General features: G+C 52.8%; 1 protein-coding gene across 5 annotated transcripts in view; it reads left to right on the top strand.

Annotated features, from left to right (window-relative positions):
* Window positions 1-2,189: 2,189 nt before the first annotated feature.
* The window catches only part of WHRN (whirlin), a 53,307-nt gene continuing 28,275 nt past the window's right edge, over window positions 2,190-27,221 (top strand). For 3 of the 5 annotated variants that reach the window (XM_054849202.1, XM_054849201.1, XM_054849200.1), the window contains exons 1-2: window positions 2,190-2,911; window positions 18,973-19,188. In XM_054849202.1, coding sequence (XP_054705177.1) covers window positions 2,312-2,911; window positions 18,973-19,188 — 816 coding nt within the window. In that variant the 5' untranslated portion in view covers window positions 2,190-2,311. The remainder of the gene's footprint in view (window positions 2,912-18,972; window positions 19,189-27,221) is intronic. The other 2 variants (XM_054849204.1, XM_054849203.1) reach the window with 2 other exon arrangements.

The following is a 27,221-nucleotide window of genomic DNA, read 5'->3' as shown; positions in this document are numbered from 1 at the left end:
GGAAAAGCAGCGGGGGTCCCTGCCTGGACAGTGTAAGATGGAGATCCAACTTGCACAAAGTGTGAACAATCTAAACCTGTAAAACATCTGGGGATTAAAACTTTGTAAGTGTTCTGTGAGCAGAAACTAGAACAGGCATCGCACCCAGCCCTGCTCCAGAGGGATGTCTCGGAGTTGTCCTATGGCAAGTAGCAGCTGGCTGGGGCATCCCAAGGACGAGCAGCTTCTGCTGGCAGGGCTGTAGTAGCAGCAATAAAACACAATTATTTCCAAATGCAGCTACCTGTGTGGATCTTGTGCGTGTTTCTGCTGGGTAGCATTGGGTTGAACTCGCCATGGGAAACTGGCTTTGTGAGAGTTTCTGGAGTAGCAGTTAAAATATTGGGGACCACACGCTACGGTGGGGCAGCTTCGGTCGTGGAACATGCTGTGGCTGTGGCACTGCCGTGCTCTGCCGAGGTGGGAAGGACTGGCTGTGCTGCTCCAGCCTGGGGCTAGCGCAGGGGCAGCTCTGTCTGCATCCGCTTGTGGGGGCGCGCTTGGTGTCTTCTCACAGGATAAAGAAAGGCTGGAGATGCTCAGACACTGCGCTGTGGGAATAGTAGTACTTTAAATAGCGGAGACTTTCAGCGGGGTGCTAAGCATTAAAATTGTGTTTGAGTGCAGTTTGAAGACATGCAATACCTTGTTTGCCCTTCTCTTATTTTGTTTGGCTGATGTAGGCGTATTTCTGTTTTTACTCACTTTGCTGTCCTATATTGTCCCTTTTTCCAGTAATGTTGACTGTTCCATCTGCTTATTTATCACCCACAGTTAGAACCCGAATTTCCATTAGCAATCATCTGCTTTGTTTAGTTTTGCTTAAAACAAGGCATTGAAAGCTCCAACAAAGCTTTAATACATAAAACTACTTGTAATGCAGCTGTTAAAGCTCTTCCATCATATCCATGAACAAAATGAATTCTATTGCTATCAAGATGCATCTGATAAATTAGGCTTAATTCTCCTCTACTGCAGCGGACAGAAGACACTTTACAGAAGACAGAAAGATTTCAAATATCTGAGATGGAAAATGGTCTTTGTTCAGTGCTCCAGAGATGCAAAAGAAACTAAAAACTCACGTAGTAAGAAAGAATTCATCCAGCAACTGGAAAAGCAGTCAGTCTTGGGATTTCTGCACTGACTTCTAATCCTGATGCTTGACTTTTGGGTCTGAAGTCACAAGTTGGGGGTGTGGAGGCAGAAAAGAGGGTGGCTGGGTGTGTGGCAGCATCCCAGGCGAGAACGTGCTCCCTTGAATCGCACCAATCCGCGCTCTGGTTTGCAATCTAGACCACCGGGATCCCTCCCAGGAAGGGCCTCTCTGGGGCGGCTGGCTCGGCCAGTATTTGCTAAATGAAGGGGGGTTAATTGTGGGGAGTTTGGGTTGGACTCCGAGCCTGACATCATCAATTGCTTCAACACCCTGTCAGTAACGCCCGTGCCTGAACCCCGTTGACTTGCCATTAAAATGGAGCCTGTGCTGAAGTTCTCTGCTGAACCGCAGCTAAACGGGTGAGTTACCAGCGGTATAACTCACCGGCTGTACCTGCCAGGGCTATAGCGAGAGTCCGCCCTCCGGCACCCCGGGCAGCGGAACCGCAGCCATAGCGGGGACGGGACGGCTGTGGGCTGTTCTCCCGGGGCGCCGGCCCATTCCTCCCGGCGCGGCTGTCCCGCGTGAGGTGGTGGGTGCTGTGCGGGGTGCCCGGCCCCGCGTGGGTGTGGAAACCCTCCTGCGGGACGGACGGGCCCGGGAAAAGCGATCCGCCCCCGCGGGAGGCCCGGTCTGAGGCCGAGTGGAAGGACTTTCTGTGGCCGCCGCCCGCCCGGACCTGCCGTTCCTCCAGCGAAGCAGCTGCCGCCTCACGCCGGGGCCGGCTCCCTGAGCGAGGTGGCCGCCGTTACCGCGCGGCTCACCCCTGCGATGAGCTGCAAGCCGGCCTCAGCCCCGTGCGGTCCTGGGGGGGCTGCTCCCGCCCCGTCAAACCGGTACCCCCCCCCCCCCCGGTGGGGCGCGGTAATGAGCGGCCGCGCTAATTGCTGCTCCCGCGGGGGCGGGGCGCTGGGGCGGGGCGGGGGGGGCGCGGTCCCGCCGCCGGGGCCGCTCTGTATAACCCGTCTCCCGGCAACGGCGGGCACGTCACTTCCTGGGGAGCCGCCGCGAGGTGCCGGCGAGCGCGCGTGCAGGTGGAGTGGCGCGTGCGGTGCCGGTCGGAGCGGCGGGGTCCGGAGCGGGTCGGTCCTGGCCGGTCCTGGCCAGTGCGGCGCCATGAGCGCGGAGCTGGACGGCGTGTCGGTGCACTCCTCCTCCTCCTCGTCGGGCTCGCTGGGCTCGGCGGCGGGGCCGGTTCCGCGGCCGCTGTCGGCCAACGTGCGGCGGCTGCACCAGGCGCTGACGGCGCTGCTGAGCGAGGCGGAGCGGGAGCGCTTCATCCTCTGCCTCAACGCCTACCACGGCCGCCGCAACGTCTGCGACCTGGTGCGCTCCCTCCGCGCCCTCCTCGACGGGCCCCGCCGCCGGCAGCTCCTGCCGCTGCTCCGCCTCGTCCTGCCGCGCTCCGACCAGCTCCTCTTCGACCAGTACACGGCCGAGGGGCCCTACCTGCCGCCGCCCGGCCGCCCCCCGCCGGCCCCCGCCCCGCCGCCGGTGGTCCCCGGCGAGCTGCGGCAGGTGACCCTGCGGCGGAGCAAGGCCCACGAGGGCCTGGGCTTCAGCATCCGCGGCGGGGCCGAGCACGGCGTCGGGATCTACGTGTCCCTGGTCGAACCGGGCTCCCTGGCGGAGCGGGAGGGGTTGCGCGTCGGCGACCAGATCCTGGGTGTCAACGGCAAGTCCTTGGACAGGGTGACCCACGCCGAGGCCGTCAAGGTAAGGCGGCTCCGGACCGGGCTGCGGCTGCTGTGCCCGTCCCGTCCCGGCGTTTGGCCGCCGTGCGCTCCGTCCCGCCTCCCCCCCGCCGTCCTGGGCTCTGCTTCATCCCCGGCCCGCAGTGAGCCCCGGCCCGCTTTGCGCCTCCGGAGCCGGCGGGTGTGCGTGTGTGTGCGTGTGTGTGTCCCCGGTGCCTCCCCCCCTGCCCCGGGCGGTGTGGCTGTGCGCCCCGTCCTGCTTCACCCCCTCCGGCTCTGGTCACTGCTCCATCCCGCTTCACCCGGTGGGACGGGAGCCCCTGGGGTCCCCGTCTCCGGGACGCGGCGGTTTGAGGGGGGGGGAACCTGCACCCCCATCGCTGCGCGGAGCCGAGCGGCTCCGGGTTTGTATCGCGCCGCAGGTACCGGGCTCGTCCCGCCGGCGAACGGGCACCAGCAGTGCGTGAAGCCGAGCCGGAAAGTTTACAGCGACAATAACGGAGCCCGCCGCCGGCACGGGCGGTAATTAGCGGCCGGGGTCAGCTCGGCAGCGGCTGCAGTTCTTGACGTGGCAAGTTCGTTCCCCTGGGCCAAGCGATACTTTATTTTTTATTACAACGTCTCTGAAACGTAGCGATGCTGCTCGTGTCTTTCTTACAGTCGAGGACGCTTGTGGAAGTTGGAAATCTGCTTGAGCCAGGTTTTAAAGCATGCACTTTAGCCGCTATACCGTGTTTTCTCCTCCCAAAGGTGGAGAAACTGAGGCACGGAGAAGCAGAACACCGCTCCCCCCTCCCCAGGACTGCCTAGTGCCCAAAGCAGATCCCAGGTCCCCGCTGACTGTCTCAGGGGAGAAGGAGAACAGTTACACAACTGAAGTGCCCCCCCGGCTCTTCCCGCAGCGCGTTTCCATACGTCCCGGAGACCTGTTGTACACAATGGCTGGGGTGCTACCGATTAAAGCTTGCATGGAAGGCTGGGGGGGAGCTCCATAAACTGTGGGGTTTTCACCTGAAGCCGACTGTTTTGAGGCAAAATCCATGTCTGACTGATCCAAATCCCTCACAGATACAATCCCGTGGCTGGTGGGCTCAGCTCAGGGGGTTCCCATGGCACAGCAGTGCCAGGCACAAACCTATTGAGCTGGAGAATTGAATTTTAGGGCTGCAATTTGTAGGCAGTGCGTGGAGAGCAGGAATGTGGGGTGATGAGACTGTTTTGCAGCTGTTTGTGCTTTAATTCTTCCATAATAAGCTAAAGCACTTCTGTTGGCAGCCTGCTTCATGTGGTGCGTTCCTCCAACGGTGCATTAATCTTGCATGGCTTTGAAGAGCATCTTCACAGCCAACCTGCGTGCTCCCTGCCCCGTCTTTAAATCTGTGCCCCAGGCAAGGACACGTCTTCCAGGCTGGAAGTGAGTTCCCAGTGGTCTTGAGACCAGAGGAAAGATTTGTAGGAATTCTTTTATTGTTGTTGTTCCTAATGACAGGACAGCAATGGTGTAAGCTTTCTGAAGTTAGTCTGCAATTTTGTGCCCTGAAGATTGTAAAAAAAAAAACCAAAACAAAAACCAACACCAAAAAACCAAAAAAAACCCAAAAACCACCCTCTATTTTTGGCTACAGCATTGGGATGGGTAGAAACCAGGTGTCTCTGGTCTGCTAAATGACTTCATCTCTAATTCAACCCACTCTGCTGGGTAATTCACATCACTTTCTGTTTGTTCTCTAATACAACGTACATGATGTCTTTCTTTTAGACACCGTTAATATTGAGTGAAACTAAGTGCTTCCTGCACAGAAATAATTCCTGTAGGATGCAGTTTGCCAAGGGGTTGTTCTGTGACAACAGCTATGTTTTGCTAATGTGATCTCGATAGGAAAAAGAAGCCTAGAAATGGTCTGTTTGTGAGGTGAACTTCTTTAAACAACAGTTTCATCGCTCACCCAGCTGTGCTGGCGTCTTCTGGACCTCCTGTGCTCATGTTATGTCTGGGAAGGGTTTAGGACCCACGTAGCAGTGGTGGAAACATCTTCCTGGGGAAGAGTCGTAGAGTGATTTACAATACAGCTGTAATAATTCCTTTGGAGGTCTTAAAATGAAGCAAGTGCTCATTTGTCCTTGCATGCTGTATTTGGGAGGGGGGGAAATGAAGAGTGGATAGCCTTCAGCGATGCTGAAGGGCAGTCTTTGGAGGATTTCCCTGGGGTTAAGGTACAAACACTTCAGCCTAATGTTTTGGACATTGTGCAGGGTGTCAGAGCTGCAGGGATGAGAGGTGGTGATGTACAGGGTGGCCTGATCCTGTGTTCTCTGCTTCCCCTTGAAGCTGGGGATCTCGGGCTCAGCCTGGGTGTAAACGTTAACAGCTCTGCAGGGGCTTCTGCCCGCGGTCTGGTCCGCTCGAGCGGAGCAAACCTCACCGTGTCCTGCCGCCCTCGCTGATGTCTGTTGGTCTGCTCTGTAGTGGAGCAGGGGAGAGAGAAACGTTGGAAAAACAGGCTTGTACCAGAGCTGGGTTTGGTCCTGGAATTTGTGCATACGCTGTACTCGGGATCAAATGCAGAGAGGGGGAAAAGGTGAGCAGAGAGGGGCTTTCTTAACACAAAACCACGGCTGCATAGCTCGATCTCCCAAACGCTGTCTGCCCGCTTTAGGCGAGTAGATGTGAACTCCCTCTCTGGCAGAAGCTGTCTGATTAACGCACAGCTCCCGTTCCTGCGTGTGGAGCGATGGTCTGGCTCTCCAGCTGCCTGAGGAGGAGCACGTTCCCGTGCTGTGCGTCCATCTTGACTGTCCTGCAGCGAGAAACTGTCTGTCTAGGACAGCGTTGTTATTCATAATATGCAGAACATGGCGTTGTGAGAGAAGTTGTCAAAGCTTGTTCTTCAGGGCATAAGACGATTGCAGAGATCAGGAAGGCGCTCGCACTGCTGGCCTGGCTTGCTCCCAGGCACGTCGCTTGCTCACGGGTGAGCGTGACAAACTTACTGAACCAGAAATCAACTTTCTGTCTGTCGGGGTGCTCAGAGATGCCCAGCTGTGAATCCGAGCAGCGAGGCAGCTCTTCAGATGGAGCAGTGAATAAATACGTAGCCTTAACTTGTTTGTGCAGTCTTGTAAGAGCATTCACGCAGGAGTTACTGCATTCATTTTAGGAGCTGTGATAGCTCAGTTGTCATCTTTTTGTGCATATCTCCAGCACCCTTTGCTAGGAATGGAGAGGTGCTGCCTGTGGGGTAGGAGAAATTTCTGTCTTCTGCCTTGTTTTTTCCGGCATTGCTCAGAGCCGTGATGTACCAAAAGCAGAATTGTGGCACCAAATGAAAACTGCCATGACGCTGGGCAAAGAGGACAAAAGTACTGAGCTGCACAGTGTCCCAGCTGAAAACTGACTGGTGGCCTGTGACCAGCGCAATGGGGTTTGGAGATACTCTAGTGTAAATTAGATAAAAAGTCGGATTCTGACTTAAATGACAAGATTACTTAAGCACTCCAAATCAATTCACTTAATGACCAGCTGCTTAACCTTTATGTGAGTAGTGGTGTTTTATGCCTTGTCTGCTTCATGCTCTCTGTTTCATCCAAATCAAAATTAAATGACTCCATTACAATTATAGCTCTATCATTCCAGCATTCAAGAGTGCACTTTAGCGAAAGATCACTGTAATTTGAATTATGGTGTAAGTGGAGAAGTTTGTATTGTCTGTCATATTTTTAGAGCTTGTTTGGCGTTCATCAGCATTGCTTTATAGTACACAGTTGATACTGTAGTAGTCATGCTGAAAGTTTGCATTGATAAGCCGTAATATTTTGTCCAGAGTAATTACAATAGAGGTGATTGTGGTTTTTGACTATCAAAACATTACACAGGAAGGTATTTCCCCTCTGCTCTGGGGCTTGCGTTAAACTTGCATGTCCTTTCTCCCCTACCCCTTACTTTTGTAGCTTTGCAGTAGGTTTTTATATCCTTTAAATCATTTAGGGAGGAAGGGGACCAGAGAAAGTGTAAAGTGTCATGACTGATGGATCACTCCTGATTGAGGATTTGGCTTAATGAGCTACACCAGCCTCAAAAGAGCTGCACAGATTCCACCATTTGCCTTGCTGTGTCTCTGCTTATTCTGGGCAAATCCAGGTGAGCTTGATCAAAATAACCAAAACTAGACTAATTTGTGTGCATTGGTCTCAGGGAGCATGTTTCTTTCATCTTGGTGTAGATCTGTGGTAGCTTTGCCAAAGTCGGCGGACTCACATCGGGTTTGTTCTGAAGGAATAAGCTACTGGCAGAGTTTGAGTTTGCTGTCTTGGGTTCTTCAGAGCGGCTTTGGAGAGAAGCTGCAGGCACGGTGGGGCCAGGAGAAGGCTTGTGATGAGGCAGATCTGCTATGGACAAGGCAAAGGTCTCCAGAAGGCAGCGCCGGGCTCTGCTCCCTGCAATGGAGGGGCATCGCATCGCCAGCCACTGCGGGCTCTCCGCTCAGGCGGAGGTTTTCACTCCTTCCAAACCGGCAGCCTTTCCATCGCCTCCTCTGATAGCGTCAAGTGAGCATTTAAAAATAATTAAAAGGAGATTAAAATTCTTTTTCTGTTCTATTCATTTGGACTTTCATGACTGCAAACAAGGTGATCTCTTCAGAGACGGTAATGTTTCATACGAGGTAGAAAGGGCTCCAGCTGCTTGTGCTCTGGGCGCTAGTGGTGTTGCTAAAAGATGACCGAGAAATGACAGAAGAGATGTGCAGCCCTGAGCCTTGGAAGCATATTTAGAGCAATTTTACCTTCCGGGCAGCTTACAAGAAAGCAAATCTCATTTCATTCTTCCTTGTGATGCCCAATTAATTGATTATCATTATCTGAGACTGCTTATTTGCTGTAGTCAGTAATCACCGCTGTACTGTACAGGCATTGTAAGAGCTAGCGGGAATGAATGCAGCTTGGTTTCTTTGGTTGGTTTTTAACCCTTCCAAGTACTTGATCTTGTGGACCATCGCACGCAGTCGTGGTTGGGATGAATAGGGAGTGAAAGCAATACATCATTCCCTGATTCTTTAAAGATACCAGGCTTGTTCCTTTAAATGCCTGCTTGCTTGTCTCCGTATTTTTAGAAGCCACTGACTGATCCGGAGGCTAGAAACCTCTCCCCTTCCCAAGGGGTCTCGGTAGCTGAAGCATGGAAGAGCAGGATGTGACTAGCATCTACCTCAACAGTTACAGGAGTAAACTATTCCTTAGTCTCTGGGTTTGGTTAGAAACAACAAAAAAAAACTGTACAGGAAAAAGCACCTGCAGCTTAAAACGCAGGTGCTGTGCAATGCCACAGGCTTCTGCTCTGCTGCTTTGTCCTGCGGTTTCCATTTTAACTTCTGTAGCCAGCTGAGCTCGGAGGGAGAGGGTGGGAAGTGTAATGTCACCAGGATCTGTCCCTAGGAAAAAGGGGGAGGGAAAGAGGTCGCTCTTGGACTTGGAGTCATCTGCATTTTAAATTACTTCTAATGCTCCTTAAAGGGAAGGGTTCACAGCAGTGACAGAGCGTAGATCTGGCAAGTGATGTTCTTGGTGCGCGGTCATCAGGACCTCACCTGGTACTGAGAGCCCGACCGCGGGCTGAGCGGCAACGCTCCATTGTCACTGCGAGCTAATCTGAGCCGATCAAATTAATACCACGTGTAATTTGGCGAGGGCTGAACTTGGATGTGCAGAGAGCATCCATGGGAATGTGGGTGTTTTAGCTGTTGCCCTGGAGTTAGGAGTAGGTTCTATTTGCTGCTCTGCCACTGACTTCCCTCAGTGGGCAAGTTACTTAGTCATCTGTTTCCCTTCATTACACCAGCAAATTGCAATCAGCCCTAATGAAATCAAACGACATTATACTGATACGAAAGATTAGAATGAAGTCCTTAATCTCTCCTCATAATACAAGGATGACAGTACTTGGCATGGGTATTGGCTTGTTCGTCAGGGTTAGTATTGTTAGGGCATCCTTGAGTTCTTGGAGTATAAATGTTATTGAGTGGGCTTCTTGTAAATAAACATTTTTGCCTCAGTAGAGAAATTGATAAGATAAGCCCAAGGATAAAAGCCTGTCTTTCCTTCCAGTGTCCATTAGAAGAAAACAAAAGCATTAGTGTGCAGCATAGCTGGTGAGTTAAAATATCTTTTACTCGGTTCCTCTGTCCTCAGGGAAGATGATGGATTTTCTTGACACTTTCCTCAATGCCATGTCTGCTCGGAGAATTATTTGGCTCTAAATCCCCTCTCCTAAACTGACAATGCAGCTGCTAAAATGATTTGGCTTAGTTTCTTTTGACTGGGTGCTCTGTGAATTTTCCCTGTCACAGACCACCAAGTGCTTAATAAATACAGGCGAAGCAGGAACCTGGGCAGCCTGGAGGAACTCTGTTCCTGCCAGCTTCTTGTTGCCGGACTCAGAAACCGCATCCGAGACTCTCGGGGTAGGATGTACTGGTGGGGAAGGCTGGAAGGGTCTCTGCGTCGTGCAGGCGCTGGCTGGGTGTCCTTGGTGCTCAGTCGTGTCTAGGTGATCTCCTCACATTGATTCTTTCAAAGTTGGTTTTTTCCATCAAGTAACTAACCATATCTAGACGATATGGGTTTGGCGGTGGTTCTCAGGATATTTTTCAGCACTGGTTGGTGTGATGTGGAAAGCCAAGAGAAAATGGGGGGTAATGTATTGATCTAGATTCCCCTCACGCACCCCCCTACCCCAGACAGCACCCGGACAGCTTTCCAGGCTTGCAGTGAAATAGAGCGTCGTTCTTCTGCTCTTTTTAAAACTGTCCTGGACTTCCCTGAGGGATACACCGGGCAGTGACCAGCCTTGAGGGGGTGGGGTGTGACAGAGCTGTTGTCTTGAAGCGGGGATAGGGGGAGTCAGCCCTCGGAGGGGTTAGAGAGAAGGCCCTGGAGCTAGGATTTCATTTGACCTTTCCAGGTGAAAGGGACATGGGCTTCCTGATGCCTTGGGGCTAAATGTGCGCAATCACCATAATTATGCATCAATTTGCATGCATTTGCATAAGTGCCACTACTTGAAAGCCAAACTGCTGTCACCTTTGCCTTGGGAGAGGGGGAGAGGTTGGACCGTACCTCCTGTAATTCCCATTTATCCTCCTGCCAGGGAGGCTGCTTCACACCCTCCATCCCCTGCGCTGTGCTACCCACCGCTTGCCTCTCTGGCTCCTCTCCCCCAGCCCTCCATCTGGAGTGTCTCCGCTTCCCGTCATCCCTCCCCCCCTCTCTCTCTCCCCACCTGCCTCTGTGTCACCTTTTTCTTGTACCAGTTTTCTTCTGTTCCTGGCTGCGCGTCCTCCCCGCGCGGGGACGAGCCGTTTGCATACGTCAGTGCCGACGAGGCTCCCGGTTCCTCTGCGCGGGAGCAGTTCCCTGGTTGTCAGGCGAGATGGGGAGCGGATACACTTGTTCCAAAGCACCTTTACTGCGGTCTGGGGCAGGGGACAATCTCTCCCTATGCATTTTTATGGCACCTGGCAAACTTGGCCTTAACCAAGGTGTGTAGTGGGAGCCGTAATAGCTTTATACTTGTCCTGCCTGCAGAGGATCCCTGGAGCAAACTTCTGGGGACAGGCAGGTAGTGCCTCTGCCTCTTGTCTTCTGCTCGGTCCTTTCTGCTGGCAGAGAAACCACTTAGCTGATACGGCTCAATCAATCTCCCTGTAGAAGGTCTCGCAGCCCCCTCGCCTCCATAGTGGACACGGGGAGCCTCATCGTTCCCACTGGCACCGAGATGCTTTTGCTCAGTCTAGCTGAACCCACGAGCTTAAAACTACCTGGGTCCAGCAGGAACCCCGCAGGATAGCGCGGGAAGCAGGGGCTAGACAAACTTCTGCAAATTGTTCCCTGCATGGGTGCTGGAGCGTGCTGTAAAAGCTCCCTCTGCCTCCCTCCTGTGGTATCTCTGCATTTCTTTCCCTTTTATTTTCAAGTCCGTGCCTTACTTTTTTGGGACTTGGCGCAAAATTGCGTGATACTTCAATGATTGATAACCTCCGCACCGACCTTTGTGGTTTGCAAATGGAGCGAGCGCTTGGCTGCCCGTTATCCGAGCAGCCCAAGAAGCCAAACAGCTCTGGCAAGTCTATTATTGCCGGAAGAAAACAGCTTGCGTCTGTAGCAAGGGGGAGGATGGCTCATATTTAATGCTTCTTGTATCAAACTGTGATCTACCCACTAACGGAATGAATTGGAATAGATTGCTCATTTCATTAGCGGCAAAGGTGAGTGGGCTGTATCCGTACGAGACGCATATTTTATTCAAGCTGCCAGAAGAATACCGGTGATTAATTGCCATTGATTTGACATCTGTGTTCCTACTGGGGGAATTTTTGAAGGCCTGGAAGATGCCTTTACACAGCCTTCAACCTTTCGACGCCCTCCAGGTGGAAAGAACAAGGGGAAAATTCTGAAGGCGGGAGAGGAAAGCCTTTGGTAATGCAAGATGTGCCGGGCAAGAGTGGCCCTGCACAGGTGGGTTTCGGGAAGGGGGGCAGCTGTTGGTCCTGATCTCAGCAAAGAACGTGCTGTATTGGGCATTGCGTTGGGGTTTGGGTTTTTTTAAAAGGTAATAACTGTGGGTACATGGGATGTGCGTTTCCTTTTTTATTATTATTTTAAGCAATCTACTTCACTCTCAAAGGACCTGATAGATAATTAAATAGTGTGTTGTCAGGACATCAGTGGCCTTATGGAATCGATCTGCCCTTCTCTCTGGCACTTGCTGCTTCTAATAATATTTCTAGGCAATTGGTGACTGTTTCCCTGCTAAATGTTTTGGCATTGATCCCCAGATTCAACTAAATTATTTCCTTAAGCTTGTCTTGTAGCAGGTGTGCTTGCACGCTGTGGTGCCAGTGTTAAACCTTTCATACCACGGTCTTCAAACGCATTATAGGTGGGGCAAAGCCAAATTTTATCTTGAGTCTGGAGTGAAACACGGCAGCGCTCAACAACGTGTAGCAAGTCCCTGAAATGGCTCGAGGAAGGAAATGGAGATGCAGTTTGCACTGCCTGATGCTGCAGCGGGGATTAAGGAGGTGGAATTATTTTATTTAATGGTCCGCTGCAAATGGGTTAGGTTCAGTATGCCCATCAAATAACGTGCTTTCCCAAAGAGCTTGCAGGCTGAATATACGCTGTTGCTTTTGGGGTGGTATCTCCGCAATCGCTGGACACAAGACAGCTTGCCTGTCCGTAAGGAAGAAGTTCTCTGTTGCATTATTCCCATCCAGAGCTTATCCTTTCTCTCTGTCGGTCCCTCACTTTTTTTAGATGAAAATTCTGGCCTGAAGAGCTTTTCCTTCTGTCCCAGGGAGTTGGGGTGACCTGCTTCACGGGAAGTGTATTGTCGTGTGGGCTGGTGTTGCTTTATAAGTAGGCCTGACAGCAAAATCGAGGTCAGTGGACTCGTGCCAGCTTGCCGGTGGTGTGACACTTCACTGGGAGCGGGGAAAGGCAAAGCGCTAAACGTTCGAGCAGCAGCTAGGCTGCCAGGCACAGGGACCAGCAGCCTGAAGGAGGAGCAGGGTACGGTGGTGGAAACCTGTCAGAACCCCCCCACTGCCAAGGGGTCACTGCAGCTGGCCAAAATTTCGTGCTCGGATGGGTGTTGGGACCTTCTGCGAACATGTTCCAGGAGGCCAGGGTAGATGCACAGTGTGGGAGAAGCTGTTGTGATAGAGCTGGAAAATAAAAATTCCTGCCGATTGCTTGATGTTCAAGGAGACCAGCTGGAAAATGGGTCCTGCCCTCTGCTGTAGATATGGTCCCTGCTGGCCAAAATGCTTGTGTGATGGCAGGGAAAGATGTGTTGAAGAAGCTGCCTGTGTGGGTCCCTGCTCTGTCAGTAATGAGCACCTCTGATCTCCAGATTGTCAGTTAGCTCCTTCTCACCAGCCCTGAGAAATTAAATTAAAATGAAAGAGGAGAGAGTCGTCCTGCTTGCTGGGAGAGCTGGCAAAGATGAGGACTCTTAGGGCTGGATCTGCCCTTGGATACTGGTCTGAATCTGCCCATCCAGGACTTGTCCCAACCCATGTCCTGCGGGTCCCAGCTGGCTTAGCAGGGGGAGGTGAAGGCCAGTGGTCCTGGCAGTGCAGAGCTCCAGCCAGGGGCTGTATCTGGGCTCTGGCCGTCAGCACGGTCTGCCCAGGCTGCTCCTGGGGCATGCCAGGACTCCTCTCCACGCTGTGGCCCTGGAGAACAAGGCTCTCTCCTCTTGCTGAGGAGGGGGCTAAGGCAAGCAGTGGCTGTTGTGCTCTCCCATGCCCTGACATTGACCACCTCCTCTCCCTGTGATGAAGAGCTTTGTTGCTGCATCCTTGGCTTGAAAACCTTCCATCCTGCCCGAGCTGCTGAGTCGCCTGTTTGTAATGCAGTTGTCATTGTCCCCTAGCACCGGTGTGTCCCCAAGGGCTTGCAGAGACACCCATCGCCTCTCAGCTCAGCCCATTAGCCTTTGCTCTTGCCTCCTTAATGATTTCCATTTTTGCAGCACCTCTACACTCAAAGCACTTTCTTTTATTAGAGGCAAGATTTCCACCTCAGTTCTCATTCTGAAGCAGTTTCCTTGGGTACTCAGCACCGAGCTACAGCTGTACACTGAATTGGAGAGGAGCGGTGCTGTGAGAAGCGCTCTGCAGCCCTCTGGCTTAGCCAAGCCCAGCTTTGCTTCTGTTGTAAAGCGGGTGGTGAGATCCTGGCCCAGTGGTAGCGCAGCAGTAGGCTGCACCTCATTACTTTAGTAGCAGGCACAAATGGCCCCATTAAATCTACTCTTTATCCCAATCCTTAGCAATAAAAATTGTCAGGACCAAGATGGTGTTAAGAAATTTATGGCAAATGCTCTGTTATGGTGGTCGCTTGGATTCCTCATGGGAGCCGGTGTTGGGGCTAGAGCATCCTTTAGAGGGAGGCTTCTCCCAGAGCACTTCATAATGGACCTGAAGAACAGCTGGCAGGAGAGTCATTATCATGTGCCGCTAACTTTCCAAAGGTGCTGGATGATCACGCTCAGTGGATGGGAAAATTACCTGCAAAACTTCTTTGGGATGTCAAATCAACCTTGTCTGCTCCAGACTGAAAGCTGCTGAGAGCCTGATGGAAATGTGTATTCGCAGAACCGAAGGGATGAAATGGGGAGGAGCTGCTGAGGGCACCTGTGTCTCATGTGCCCCAAGCTGGGTGTGAGAAAGTCTTCCTGGGTTTGTCTTCTGTGCCTGGGTGGAAAAAGCAGATGAACCAGCTTGGAAGGGACTCGCTCTTGGGGTTGCCTCAGCATTCTTTCCAAAAGCGGATGATTTGTCAGCCTCAGTGCAGGGAAACTGAGGCACTGAAAAATGGGAAGATCCTATGGCAGGAGTCAGTGGCAGGATCTGTAACAGCTGGAGGTTTTTGGCTCCTGCTCTGAAGGCTGCACCCTGTCAAAGCCCAGGGATGGTAAATAGAAAAAGCCAGCGGAGGCTGATGGCTTTGCTGGCGTGGCAGCTGTGCTGGGGATCCCAAGGGCTGACCTGTAGGCTTTTGGGAGCTGGTTGGGCACAGGGGGTAAGCCCCTCAGGTCAGGGTGGTGTTGGTTTTCCATGTAGGATGGGAACAGGCCTCAGTGGAACCGGTGAGTCAAAGGCTGTGCAGTGCAGAGATGGTCCCTTTCCATGGGCTGCTGACCCAGCGTGTCCCTGCCAGACGACTGCACCACCCCAGGAAGGAATGGCCTGTTCCCAGCAGGTCCTGTTCCAGAGGTCTTCTCTATACCACCGGGACCACCAGTTTTCCTCTTTGCCCCATGAGTAACAGAGTTCATGTCCCCAGATATCAGGAGGGGCACTCTTGCAAACCAGAAGATGAACAGATGCACCAGCCTCGGTAAAGCCGGGGGGGGGGGAGAAAAACCCCAGCGAGGGAAGTGCAGCGTTTCTTCCCGTGCAAGGAAATGGGCAGTAGCTCTGTCACTTGGAGCTCACCAAAGCAGTTGATAGTGATTTCTGTCTCTGTTTGGATGTATGATGGAAGCTTCTCCCGTTTGGCTTGCCTGATGCCTCATCACTCCACAGCTCTGCATGCCAAGTGCTTTGTTAAAGTCTAGTTCAGTGTGTGGATGTACAAAGGTTTCATAGGGCTGTGCCAGATCTCGTTCCCGTGCCTTCTGTGTGCGGTCTGTTATCCGTGGGAAAACATTGCTTCTCATCTCCTGTCATAGCTCTGTCAGCTTTAGTTTAAATAGCTGGTAGCTGCCTAGTGAACGAAGGAAGCTCGGATGTTTGAACAAAACTGACTTTAGTGCTCACCGGGTTGGGGAAGCGGTTTGTGGTGACTGTCCTGTGAGTTTGACAAGACTGCGGTGGCCAGAGGGAGGACACGGGTGGTGCTGAGCAAGCCTCGTGCTCCTCAGCCTCTGACTCTCGTGCTGGGCTTCTTCCTCAGACAGGAGCTGTGCTCTGGCTTACTGGAGCAGACGTGCTTCTAGTGGAGGTTAAACACAGAGATTCCTTGGGCTATTTGTGCTTGCAGCTGGAGGATTTACCTTCTGAGCTGATACAAACCCAGGCTTATGCTAAAATTAATAAAAATAAATAATATCTTCAAATTGATGCAAGCTCTTATAAATAGACTCAGATTACAAATAATTTAGCTTACAAATGTGCCTCACTAGTTGAATTTCAGACCTTTGCTTAAGCATGTTCTAGGCAGAGGCTTAAATGTTTGCTCATTTAAGCACATGCCTGAAGGCCGTGTTGAATCAGGGCTGTGGGAGACTGTCTTCTGGGGAAAAAAAAAAAAAAAATCAGCTGATTAACACTTTTAAATGGTCCCATAGTGTTGCTGTGTCCAGTCAAACAGCTACTGCTTTTTACCTGTGTGTGTCTCCGTGGTGCCTGCAATGGTGTGTTATATATCTGCGTATGGCGTATACATCTACATGCCACTAGACACGTGTGTTCTGTGTGGTTTGGGGATGTCCAACGGCCTCTAGCTCTTCCACCAGCTCCTGGCTGGGTGAAGGGTTTGCTCATGTCATGGCCCTTCGTTATGTCATGGGTTGTAAAGCTGATGAGGAGTTTAACCGGAGGGGACGGCAGCTGTACGGAAGGTGCATGTGGTGGCGGGGGCCATCTGCTGCAGGCTGAATCAGGTGGGGCAGGGTGGGAGCAGACAGGGCTGAGGTGTAGCCTGACTTTTTTTAAAAGAGAAAAAAGGCAGGTTGGAGTTGCACTGGGAAGCACTGAGACTCAGCCACACACCCGGGCAGTGTCACCGAGTAGATGTGACACCATGCCAAGAGAGAGGGGCTCTCGCCAGCTTTCTCGGGGGTTTGTGCGGCCACCTTGGACAAGGTGTTTCCTGCCTTGCTTCTCCCCTTTCTGCCTGCTCTTTCACACTTGTGTTTCTTGAGGCAAGCACCGTCCCTTTGAGTGTGTTTAGCACCTAGCACTAGGGCAGGTAACTGGAATCCTTGCCTACTGAGGTCAGTGCCACTGGCTTGCCGTCGCTGAGCTGCAGGGATGGTCCCACTCTGCCTCACAGCAGTAAGGTAAGTCCTTTGTGGGTGCTACTGTGGTCACCCGAAAGGTGCAGTCACTTTCCAGTGCAGGTGGCTTGGAGGGCAGCAGAGCTGTCCCCTGAAGGGCTCCTAAGTGTAGGGAAGGCCCCTGGTGGGATGCCATTGCAGTCCTGCGCTAGCTCTTCAGTAGGCATTAGTGTTGGGGGACAAAGACTGCTGGGCAGGAAACTGCTTCACTCACCGAGTCCTTGAGAAGCCTCAGTAAATGTATAAAGGACTAGACAGTGTCACCACCCTGCCTGGTGCAGTTCTGCCTGCTGCTGGGAGAGACCGTCACCAGTAACGTCCCGATGGGCACCACCAGCTCCTGTTTGCTCTGTCCACTCGTGTCTCCTCTTGTGCTGCCGGGGAGCCCTGGCCCAGCCTGCTGCCTTGAGCCAGACGGCTGCTCTCGTCACCTGCCGGCTCTCTGCTGTCACCTTCATGCATAAAACATCTCCCTGTTGACTGCAATCCCATCTCCTGGTGGCCTTGTCAAGGGAGCTGCAGGGGGGACATAAAAAGCCCCTTGTAAATCTTTGGCCTCTCATCTCTGGAAATTTTACTGTGCCTCCAGAGAGCAGCTCCGCTGCAGGCCCTGCTCTTTCAGGGGATGACATTTCGCTGAGGCGCTCTGCCTGCTGCCGGCCTTCAGCAGCAACCGCTGCCCCATCCTCAGGACGGGCTGTGAACGCTCCCTGGCACGGAGCTGGGGACCCTGCCTGCACTTGCTTGCTTCTCCTCTGCCTGGTGTCTCTCCTGTGTGGTGGCAGCCCCAGTGGGTTATCTTCGGATCCCCCTCCCCTGCCAGGATGGGTGCTCTGAGGAAGGAGGAAATGGGATCCCTGCATCTGTCCTAAAGAGACCCTCATGGGAATGGGGTGACAGTGAGTGCAGGGAGAAGGAGGTGAGATTGAGATGGGGTACAGCCCCCCCAGAAACATAGCGGTCACTCTGCACTGGTAGCTCTAGAGTAGATGAGGAGTCTCCCTGCCACCCCTGACTCATTGCTCTGGAGGTCAGATCATCCTGAGCCTGTCTGCGTGGGAGCTTACGAGGGGGCTTTGGGTTGGGAAGCTGAACTGTGCCTGCAGGACGGATGGGCCCCTGCGCCGTGGTGCCCATTTGGGAAGGGGGTCCCAGGGTGGGCAGCAGGCTCAAATAGTCCAGTGAGACTTGGGCAGGTGGTAGCAAGGCTGAAGTGAGGTGAGCACCTCTGCCAGCCAGGCTGGGCTCCGTGTGCTCGCAGGGAGAGAAGAAATGCGGCAGGAGATGTGTTTGAGGGACCGGAGGAGCTAAGGGGATGGGGTATGGAGGTAGTGAGCAGCCCAGGACGTGGAAGTGCTCTTCAGTTGCTCTGATGGGGCTGCTGGTTTTGCAGTCCTCGTTTAAGCTCTCCGGGCACGTGATGACCTTGGGAGCATGTGACAAAATTGCAGCCAAATTGCTGTATGTGATGGAGGTGCTGAACTGGGAATTGGCAAGCTGGATTCTCTCTGGCTCTGCAGGGAGGGACAGGAGAGTTGCCAGGTCAGAGCTGGGATCCAGCCAGCCCAGTATTACTGGCGATATTACTCTTTACCGAAGAGCTGCCTGTATTAGTTCTTCCTGGTCATGAGCTTTGCTCAACAGCTTCTCTGCTTGGTGGGAAGAAGGGACCTTGCAGGAGTAGCTCATCAAAAGGACGTATATATGTTGGGGGGGGAAAACCCCCAACCCAAAGCACCTCTTTTCTGAGAGCAGATCTGGAGTGTTGATGTTCCTGAGGGCTCAGAAGGGCTCAGCACTTACAGCTGTCCCCAGGGAGAACTCCAATGTTAATTGAAGTTCACTATAAAGCCGATGTCAGCTTCTCACAGTGGAAGCTGGAGGAGCAATTGCAAATGGCCTTATCTGAATCTCAAGGTCATCTCGGTGTATTAAATGTATTTATTAATTATTGTGTTCATTGACTGCTTGTGCTGGGGAGGCAGCTGGTAATGAAATGCCATGGGAGGCTGAATTTCTGGGAGCGTTGTTGATGTCCACTGAAGGCATCAAGAGCCTTTCCAATGGCAGAGTTTGGGGCTGAGCTGAGGGGACCAACAGTGCCGCTGTCCTCCAGCGCTGATCCCTGTCCTGCTCTGGCTCCTCTCCAAAGCTGCAGAAACTGCTCAGTCTCAGGTTCAGCCCACACTGGGGTCCCTCCTGGCATGTCACTACCCACCTTACCTCCTGCACTCCGCTTCGCTCTGTTCTTTCCCTGGCTGATGGGGAGAGCATACTTCCTCTGTCAGCAGCAGCAGCTTTGCCTTTTAATGCTGTTGCTGTTCAGGAGAGAATAGAAAAATTCCAGCTCTTCCACTGGCTTTTTACGTAGGTCAGTCATTCAGTTGGTGGTTGCAGTGTAGCTTGAGATCTTTCAACCTCAAGGAAGAGCAAAGCTGTGTCACCCCAGTGTCCTAGGGCAGATTGTCCTTCCCCCTCTGTAGGCATTAACTCCCTCCTCTCCTTGGCTTGTCTTCCAGGTACTGAAAGGCTGCAAGAAGCTGAACCTGTCTGTACATTCAGTGGGACGCATCCCTGGGGGCTATGTCACCAACCACATCTACACCTGGGTGGACCCACAGGGCCGGAGCGTGTCCCCGCCGATGGGCCTGCCGCACCACCAGAACAGCTCCCTCCGCAAGGACAGCGAGAAGAGGAGCCACCTCCAGCTCCTGCAAGAGGGAGATGAGAAGAAGGTGAGTAAGGGGGATCAGTCACAGCCCTGGGGGCCTGTCTGTAGGTGCCAACCCTCTTCATTCCCCTCATGCTTTTTATTGGTGTGATTCTGGGCTCCGTTGGGATAGCCTGCCTTTCTTTATGAAACAGTAGATGCTGGTTTTCTCCCCTGGTCTGCAGCTTTCCCTCTGTCTCCCTCGAGGAGTCCTGTAGGACAGGATGCATTGGCTTTGTGCCCATTTGACACAACTAGCACCTGAGCTGGAGACAAGGCTTTGACCAGATGCAGACTTGTCTGGTGGTGGGGGTCCTGCCAGGAACAACGGCCAACCCAGAAGCTGCTTTTAAGGCTTTTCCCAAAGAGGTTATTGTTTTGGCTGGAGGCCCGCTGCCAACATGGTCATTGAGAGGTGGACATAGATGTTAAGTTCAGCAGGGTTCATGAATTTGGAGGGCTAGATCTCAGAGTGCTTTACTGCTGCTCTTCAGAGGTTTCAGATCTTTCCTCAAGTGTTTCTGTGAGGCTTTCTTGGGTCTCTTGGCAGTTTTGTCTAAGGTTAAAAAAAACCACACCAAAAAAACCCAAAACCAATTTTTCTCTTCTAAAAAGGCTCTAAAGTAAACCAGATGATTTTCCTTTTCTATGTGGGGAGAGGCAGGCTGAGCCAGGAAGGGCCTGGGCAATGGCTGCATAAAAAGCCCTGGCAAGTGAAAAAGGAGCGGGGAAGCGAATGGCTTTCAGAACGGGACCTGGGGGAGCTGGTGGCGTCTGGCCAGTGCCGGCCACTCCAGCAGGGCCTGGGTCTCGGGCCTTTGACAGAAAGGAAAACGTTTCGGCACATCTAATTCCCAATCCTCTTCTCTTACTGTGAGCCTGCCCTCCTTTGAAATAAGCCTTGTTGTAAGTGAAGCCAGCAGAGGATATTTTCAAGCTGCAGTATCTGATCTTGGGGATTTAGTGTCTCTTCTCCCTCGTGCTTCCCGTGCCCAAACAGGCTTAGAGACTTGTAGATGCAGAGGAATGGTGCTCAGATGCCCTTGCAGTGAGGCACAGGCTGGAGGGGCAGGCTCTGCTCGCTCTGCGGTGGTGATGGACAGGGAACCTGTTGATTCTTTACAAGCAGGACGTGGTATTGCCTCACCGGCGTTCACGGGATATCATACTACTGTCGTATGAGTGAGCAGGGCACTCACTTCCCAAAGGCACAGAGTTGCTTGGAGCCATGACATACTTCCATCCTGTTATCCAGAGATCGCCCTGGCTGCCCCCAGCACTCTGATTGTGTGCTCAAAATGTCTTCAGCTCCTCCTGGAAAGGATGTGGAGGGATCTGTAAGCTAGAGCCTCCCACCTCAGCCAGAGAGGGGAAAAAAATCTAATACAGGATGAGGCAGTTTGCTGATGAAATATTCATGTGGGCCACAAGGGAGAAGGGCCCATTATTTTTACTTTAAGGAGAAGAGCAAAGCAGCCGCTGCTGGCTTTCTGGTGTCCCCCACCCCCTGCCACTCAGTGTCACCTTGATACAGCTGGCAGCGACTCTCTGAAGCTGTAGGTAGGTGTTTCTCTGCACGCCGTTCCTTTAGTCTGTGCTGCGTAGCGACGTGAAATGCTTAGCAGCCTGCAGCTGTATGCGCCCCTGCCCAGTGCTTGAGCCTCGCGTGGCCCCAGACAGCCCCTTCCCGTCGTTCCCTAGGGAGATGGGATCGCAGGTGCCCTAGCTGTCTCTGGGCAGCCTGGCTGCTGCGTGGGCTGGCCATCAGACCACAGAACCCTCCGCTCTGTGCTGCTCCTGGTCCTGAGCTTGTCAGGGTTGGTTCCCAAGGGGTGCACAGGAAAATGAATCCAACTGAACTTTGCAAGTTAAAAGAGCTTTAATTACAGTAGCTTAATCTGCTTTGGAAGGGAATGAAGCCAAGTTGAATGAAGGCCACGTTAAACTTCGAAGAGCATCCATGCTGGGCTTGGCTGCTGCTGGAAATGCTCACTCCCAAGGTGTGAGGGGGGTCCCACCTCCAAGTTGCCCACTGTGTCACCATTCTAGCTGAGTTAGGCTGCAGGACCTTGGCTTGCAGAAGTGGCTGTCCTTGTTCTGACCTGTGCTTCCCTGGTGCTCTTGCTGTGATGCCTCTTTGCGGCAGTGCTGCACACATGAAATGCCCAGTCTTCATGGTGCTACCAGGTTGTGGCTTGCTGCCTTCAGGACCTTTTGCCCAGGTGTGAGGAGTGGTGAAGAGCCTCGCACTCCACCTGACTCTTCCAAAATCTGAGCTTGTTCTTCCATTCCTTGGTGCTGCTTCACACAGTCAGGCAGCCCTTTGACTTCTGGTAGTAGAGGATCATGCTTTGACCCCAGGGCAAGGGGTGAAGGCCCCTCTGTTGACCTGGGAAGAGCCAGCTACAGTTGCAGGAAATGTTTGAAGCTCACAGAAATGGGTGCGTGAAGAGCTGGTGCGGAGGGCAGTGCTGGCATGGTGAGAACAGGCAGTATTCAACCTTTTCCTGGCACTGCTCCTCCGTGGCATGTCAGCAGTTGACATCGGTCGCTCTGCTGTTCCCATCCTGCCCCCCTGTGCCACACTGGCATGTACCGCGCTTCTAGCAGAACCCATCAGCTGTGTGTTGTTTCAGTTGTGGGATCCCCACGTGGCTCTGCGGGTGGCCCTTAGCTCCCTCTGCTACTCCAGCCTTGACTTCTTCCGTCAGGCTCCAGTGTGCCTCCTGCCCTGCTGTTGCACAGCTCTTGGCACTGCCTGGAGGCCTTCTCCTTGCCCTGTTGATGGGTCTCCATCTTTGCTGACCACAAGCATGATGCATTTTTCTCCCTAGCCTGCTGGCTCGGTGGTTCAGAAGGATTTTCAGTGGTAGCTGTTAGCACTGATGGGACCCGAAATTGCTCAGAACAGCACCCTGACCCCTCTGCTCCTTGCACTGCCCTGAGCCTGCCTCCAAACCCAGCTCCTCATCACGGTCCTGCTCGTTGGTGTCAATGTGCAAGGCCTGGGATGCATGTTGTGATAACCTCCACTCCTGAATTCCCCTCTGTAATACCAGCAAAAGAAATTTACTGGATGCTACAACTTTTAAATGACCAAGGCCACCCAGACGCTTCTGTATCCAGAGGTGCCTTGCTTTGCCGGCTGATGGGGAAAGAAAGCCCCACCGTGATCAAAGACCGGCTGGCAGTGAGGAGAGCCTGAGCTGCCTGGCAGATTTGAGAGGGGTTATTTGGTGTGACCGCCCGTGTCATTTGTCTGAGCACGTGCTTCAGGGCATGAATGAGCTGAGTGGCTTTGTCCTGACTTACTGTGCACCATCGAGAGATGAAAACATGTCCCAGAACACGGGAACAGCCTGCCTCTAGTTTTTGCTTTTTATTTGTATGTGTAGATATATATTTAACTGTTGAAAGTGGAGTCATTCTGTTCACAAATATCATGCAAATAAATGCAACGTATCCCTGGTTAATTCAACCCAGTCACCCAGAATTGACAAGTACCCCCGAGGGCTATTTGATTTCTGGATGGTTTTACATTCCAAGGGAAGGGCTGGCCACTAGTTGGTTATTTCCCCTGCACACCCCCCCTCCTATTTCTAATCGATCTGAATGTCCTGGAATACATATGCGAAAGCTTTCAAACAGACGCTGTTTGGGAAAGTACAGCAGAAATCAGACTTCAGCCCTACAGCAGAAGGCTGAAGAGATGTAAACCAGCAAGTTTAATGCATTGCTACAGTTCAGTAAGCCTGCAATGCTACTGTGCTTAAGGTGATATTTCCAGCTTTTGCAAGGTTAAATTCAAGGTTGGTGGAAGCATCCTACATTCATCAGGCAGCAGAGATATCCCTGTCTGGCTACCTTTCCCTCCAGCACATCTGTTCTGTGTGCCTGTAAGGATGGGTTTTGTAGCATAGTTTAACAAGTTTGCTTATCTGTAGGCAGAAGCATTCATTATCAAAAGGTTTGAAATGGAAACCGCTGCTGCTGGCGTGTGTAACCGATCCGTCTGGTGGAGGAGGGATCTGGCGTGTGGCCGTGTACCTTCCTGGAGCAGGCACCCGGATGATGGGGTGAAGGCGTGGGGCAGATGGGCTGGACTGGTGTGCAGCTGGGGCGGCTGGGCTTGCAGCTGACAGGTCAGTCTGACCTCCTCAGAAAGCTTCGCTGTAGCACAGGTTCAGTGCAGAAGGCAGCCAGTGTTGCTGGCCTAGGGCTGGCACCTCCTTCCCCTTGGCTTTCTATCGTAATGTTGTGTGGACGCTGGGATTCCTTCGCTGTCAGCTGCGGAAGAAGCCATTAGAGGGCTTTGGGAAGTTACTGGTGGGCTGTCAGCTGTCTGCTGGCTTTGCTTTCACCATCCTGTTCCAGTCAGTGGTTCTGGGCCAAAATCCACCTTGCACCAAGCTTGGGTCAGAGGCTATTCTCTGTGGATGAGCAGGCAGTGAATGCTGAGATCTGGGCCAATTATTCAGTGTAGACCTGACCTAACACGAATGATATCTCGTGAGAAGGCACAAGAAGGGATGTGAGAATTAAATGGAACGGAGGGACGAAGGAGGTGCTGGCACATATGCACTTGTGGTTGTGCACATTATTGCAAATCTTTACACTTTCCATATCTGTGGTGTCTGTGGCAGGTTGAAGAGATGGCCATATTTCCCAAGTTTTGCTATTACTAGTTTTGTGCGGTAAGGGCATCCCTGTAGCTGTAATCAGTGGATCCAGTGTTTCATCAGAGCCTTGCGCCCGTCTTCCCCATAGGTGAAGTAGCCAGTGGTGGTGGTCAGTAATAAGCATGAAACAAAGGGCTTGCACTAGTGCGAAGCTCTGGTGAAACGTTCTTGGAGCCACCGGTCCCCAGGACGGACACGGCAGCAGGTCGCAGTCCCCCAGTGCCATCCCAACAGAGGATGTAGCTTTTTCTTGCTGGAAAGATGAGACCTGCTTCCAGTGGTCACCTTGTGCTTCACAGCAGTTTGATTTTTATGATCTGTCCAGGCTTAAGTCGTCTAGATTTTCTGCAACAGCAAGGACCATTTGTGCTGTGAATTGTCATTGATGCACTTCTGGGATCAACAGCTTATTTCATTAAAAGCACTTTGGAAACCATCAGCCAGCAAAAACTCGTAGGTGCTGCTGAGCTGGGAGGAAGATGAACTGTGCACAATGTTCTGTAAGTGTCGGACTGCTAATTCTCTGAGAAATGCCACTTCATCAACTGAATCGTTGCTCTGATGTGCTTATTGCCAGGGGAGCTGCTTATTCCTTTAAGCTTTTGGTGCAGCAGAAGAAAGAAAATAAACGTAAAGAAGAGAGTGTGAATGTCTCCTTGCCTTCAGGCAGTTCTGTATTCAAAAGTAGCTATAATTATTATAAAAATATATATAGAGAGAGCTGTAATAACATTGCGTGGCTTGAATGTTTGAGACACTAATGGTGACTACTTGAGCATGAAGGATAAGAGATGCAAGAGAGATAAGGAAGAATTTCTTTCTATTAGATCGTAATGACATTTTCAGTGTGAAGTGATACAGCTCCCCATGTCTCTCGCTGTTTGCTTGCTCTGACCGTGCTGGAGTTTGCTTTGGATGACAGCTGGAAGCCTCTCCAGGCTCCTTGGGGGTATGTGGTCACTCCCCGCTTGCCTGCAGGTTTCCTCTGGTGACTGGAGTAGGTGAAGCGACCCACTGGTCCCCCAGTTCCCTGGGATAAGAGGTTTCCTCCTGCCTCGGGCCATCTGTAGCACTGTCCCGGCAGACTTACCCCCAAAATGTCCCACTGTCTCAGCTCACCTCGCCTCGTGCTGGTGGGCAGCAGCGCCATCTCTGTTATTTCAGGTACGTTAAGGAGAAAAAGCACCCAAAAGTGATAATTGTGCCCCAGGGCTATGGGGCGCTGCGTGCGTCGAGCACTGCCCGGTGGGGAGGCAGCCGTTCGGCTCAACAGCAGCGTGGCCGAGCGCTGGGCAGCCCCGCCGGGATGTGGGACCGGGCCCCGTGGCAGAGGACGTGGTTCAGAGACTGTCCTGTGCCGCTTCTGTTGTGGCCCGGCTGTCCCTCTGCCCTGAGGGTCACCTCTCAGCCGTGGGAGATGCTCGCTGCCCCAGCGCACAGCTGCTACGGGAACCTGTTTGCAAATCGGCGTGCCGCGTGGGGATGTTGCATCGTCAAAGGCAGCACTGTCGCCGCACTAACACTAAACACGCTCGGAGGTGGCTGGCGTGGTGGCTGTGACAGCCGAGTCCCCTCACAAAGCCTGCCCTGCGAGGGGGGTTGATGTTGAGGCGGCTCAGGTGGCTCTGGCTCCGTTGGCAGCTCTGACTCCGCCGCTCCCAGTTCCTCAGCTGAAGGGTCGTGAGCTGGCTCACACGTTTGCAGGATGTCTAGACACAAGCCAGTGGGGTTCCCGTGGCGAGCAGGAGGAGGATGAGCCCTGCGAGCCTCCTTAAATGTTGTCTTTGTTGTATGGTCGCAGTAATGGCATGGAAATAGCTGTCGGCATGGGTGAAACCTCAGCCGCTCAGGCGGCTGTGTGCTGAATTGCAGCGATGCAGAGTAATTCTTGTCTGAAAGAGCTTTTCCTAATGGTAAAATTGAATCTGTCAACAGGTAATTTCATAAACCCAGAGACAAGAAATCCCATGCAAGAATCGACTCAGAGCAAATGCCTTACTCATGACGGCATTATTTTTCCTTCATTTTCTGCTACAGGAGGCAGCAGATGTTTCAGTGTTGAAACTGAAATTAAAATTGTGACCCTGATCTTCCAAATGCTTCTGTGTTGTACACGCAGGAGTAGCGTGGGGCTGGACGCGGCCTCGGTACGGCATAGGGGAGGAGGTGGGGACTGTACAGCGTCTGTGCCACCGTGAGCCTGGGAGTGCTGGCCCTTCTCAGCAGGGTCGGGGGGGTTACCTTGCCTGGATGTGCTCGGTTCCCCCCCCCCCAGAATAACTGCACAGCCAGGCTCGCTGCCTCTGTTTTAGGATGGCGTTAGGACAGCTGAGCTTCAGCCTGGCAGCAGAACGGGGGAGAGGGAGGAGGGAGGAAACGTGACGTGGAACCAAAATGCCCTCTTCTGGGTCAAGACTTGCACGGAAGTGTTAATCGTACGTGTACAAACGTGCTTGCCCGAGTGCAAAAGCTGAAGCAGAAGGGCTTGGTCTGGGAAACGGTGTGTCAGGGGTCTGTTCCCAGGGGGCCCGGGACCGGTGCTCTCCATCGTGGCAGGATGAAGTCATGGTGGTGGGACCCACTGGAAACAGCAGCCTGGTCACAGGGGACATATTTAGCTCCCTCCTTGGACACAGCTTGGCCTGTGCTTCACTGTCATCCCGCAGGTTCCCTCCCATCCCACGGCCCTGTCTGGAGCGTGGGCTTACGGCGTGGGAGAGGTGCCCTCGGTCGGGATGGCAGCGGGTGGGACAAGGCTGTGCTTGGGGCAGCCGGGATGATGATGCCAACCAACCCCACCTGGCACCGTCCCTGCGGTGTGTCACTGGAGACAGCCTCCTGGAGGCAGGAAGCCCTTGGGAAACAGGGATAACCGGGGAGACCATTTGGCACGCTAAGTCCTTCGCACGGAGTGACTCAGCCTTTGCTTCGTCCTGGCAATCAGCTTATCTCTGGGTTTGGCTCCTGAACGCTTTCTCTTCCCGGCTCTCTCGTCACTCCCCAGTCTGATCAAACCGAGCCCTCTGCCTGCGAGCGCTTGCTTTTTCTCAGCTATTCCCTAAATCTGCGGTTCGTCAATAAGCCGAACGCTTATTGTGGTTACTTCCTCTGGCCCCTGCTGCTGCCACGCTTTTCCCAGCCGCCTGAGTTTCTCTTGCGATTTCTGCAGGGTTTATTTGGAGAGGCGTAGGTATTAGTTGATTAAGAAATGCAATTAAGCTTTCAACAACCCAACTTTCTGGGACTGCCAGCAGCGACATATTTTTAAGTAGTGCTTAGGTGGTTTTTTTCACGCAGCTTGCGTTTGGGGGGAGGAAGGTCCGTTGGACCTTTATTGCTCGAGGCCGTATTCATTGCTTTCTGCTTCTTGAAGACCGGT

This window comes from Grus americana, chromosome 20 (genome assembly GCF_028858705.1).
Source record: "Grus americana isolate bGruAme1 chromosome 20, bGruAme1.mat, whole genome shotgun sequence".
NCBI lineage: Eukaryota > Metazoa > Chordata > Aves > Gruiformes > Gruidae > Grus > Grus americana.
This window is presented reverse-complemented; position numbering and strand designations above follow the sequence as displayed.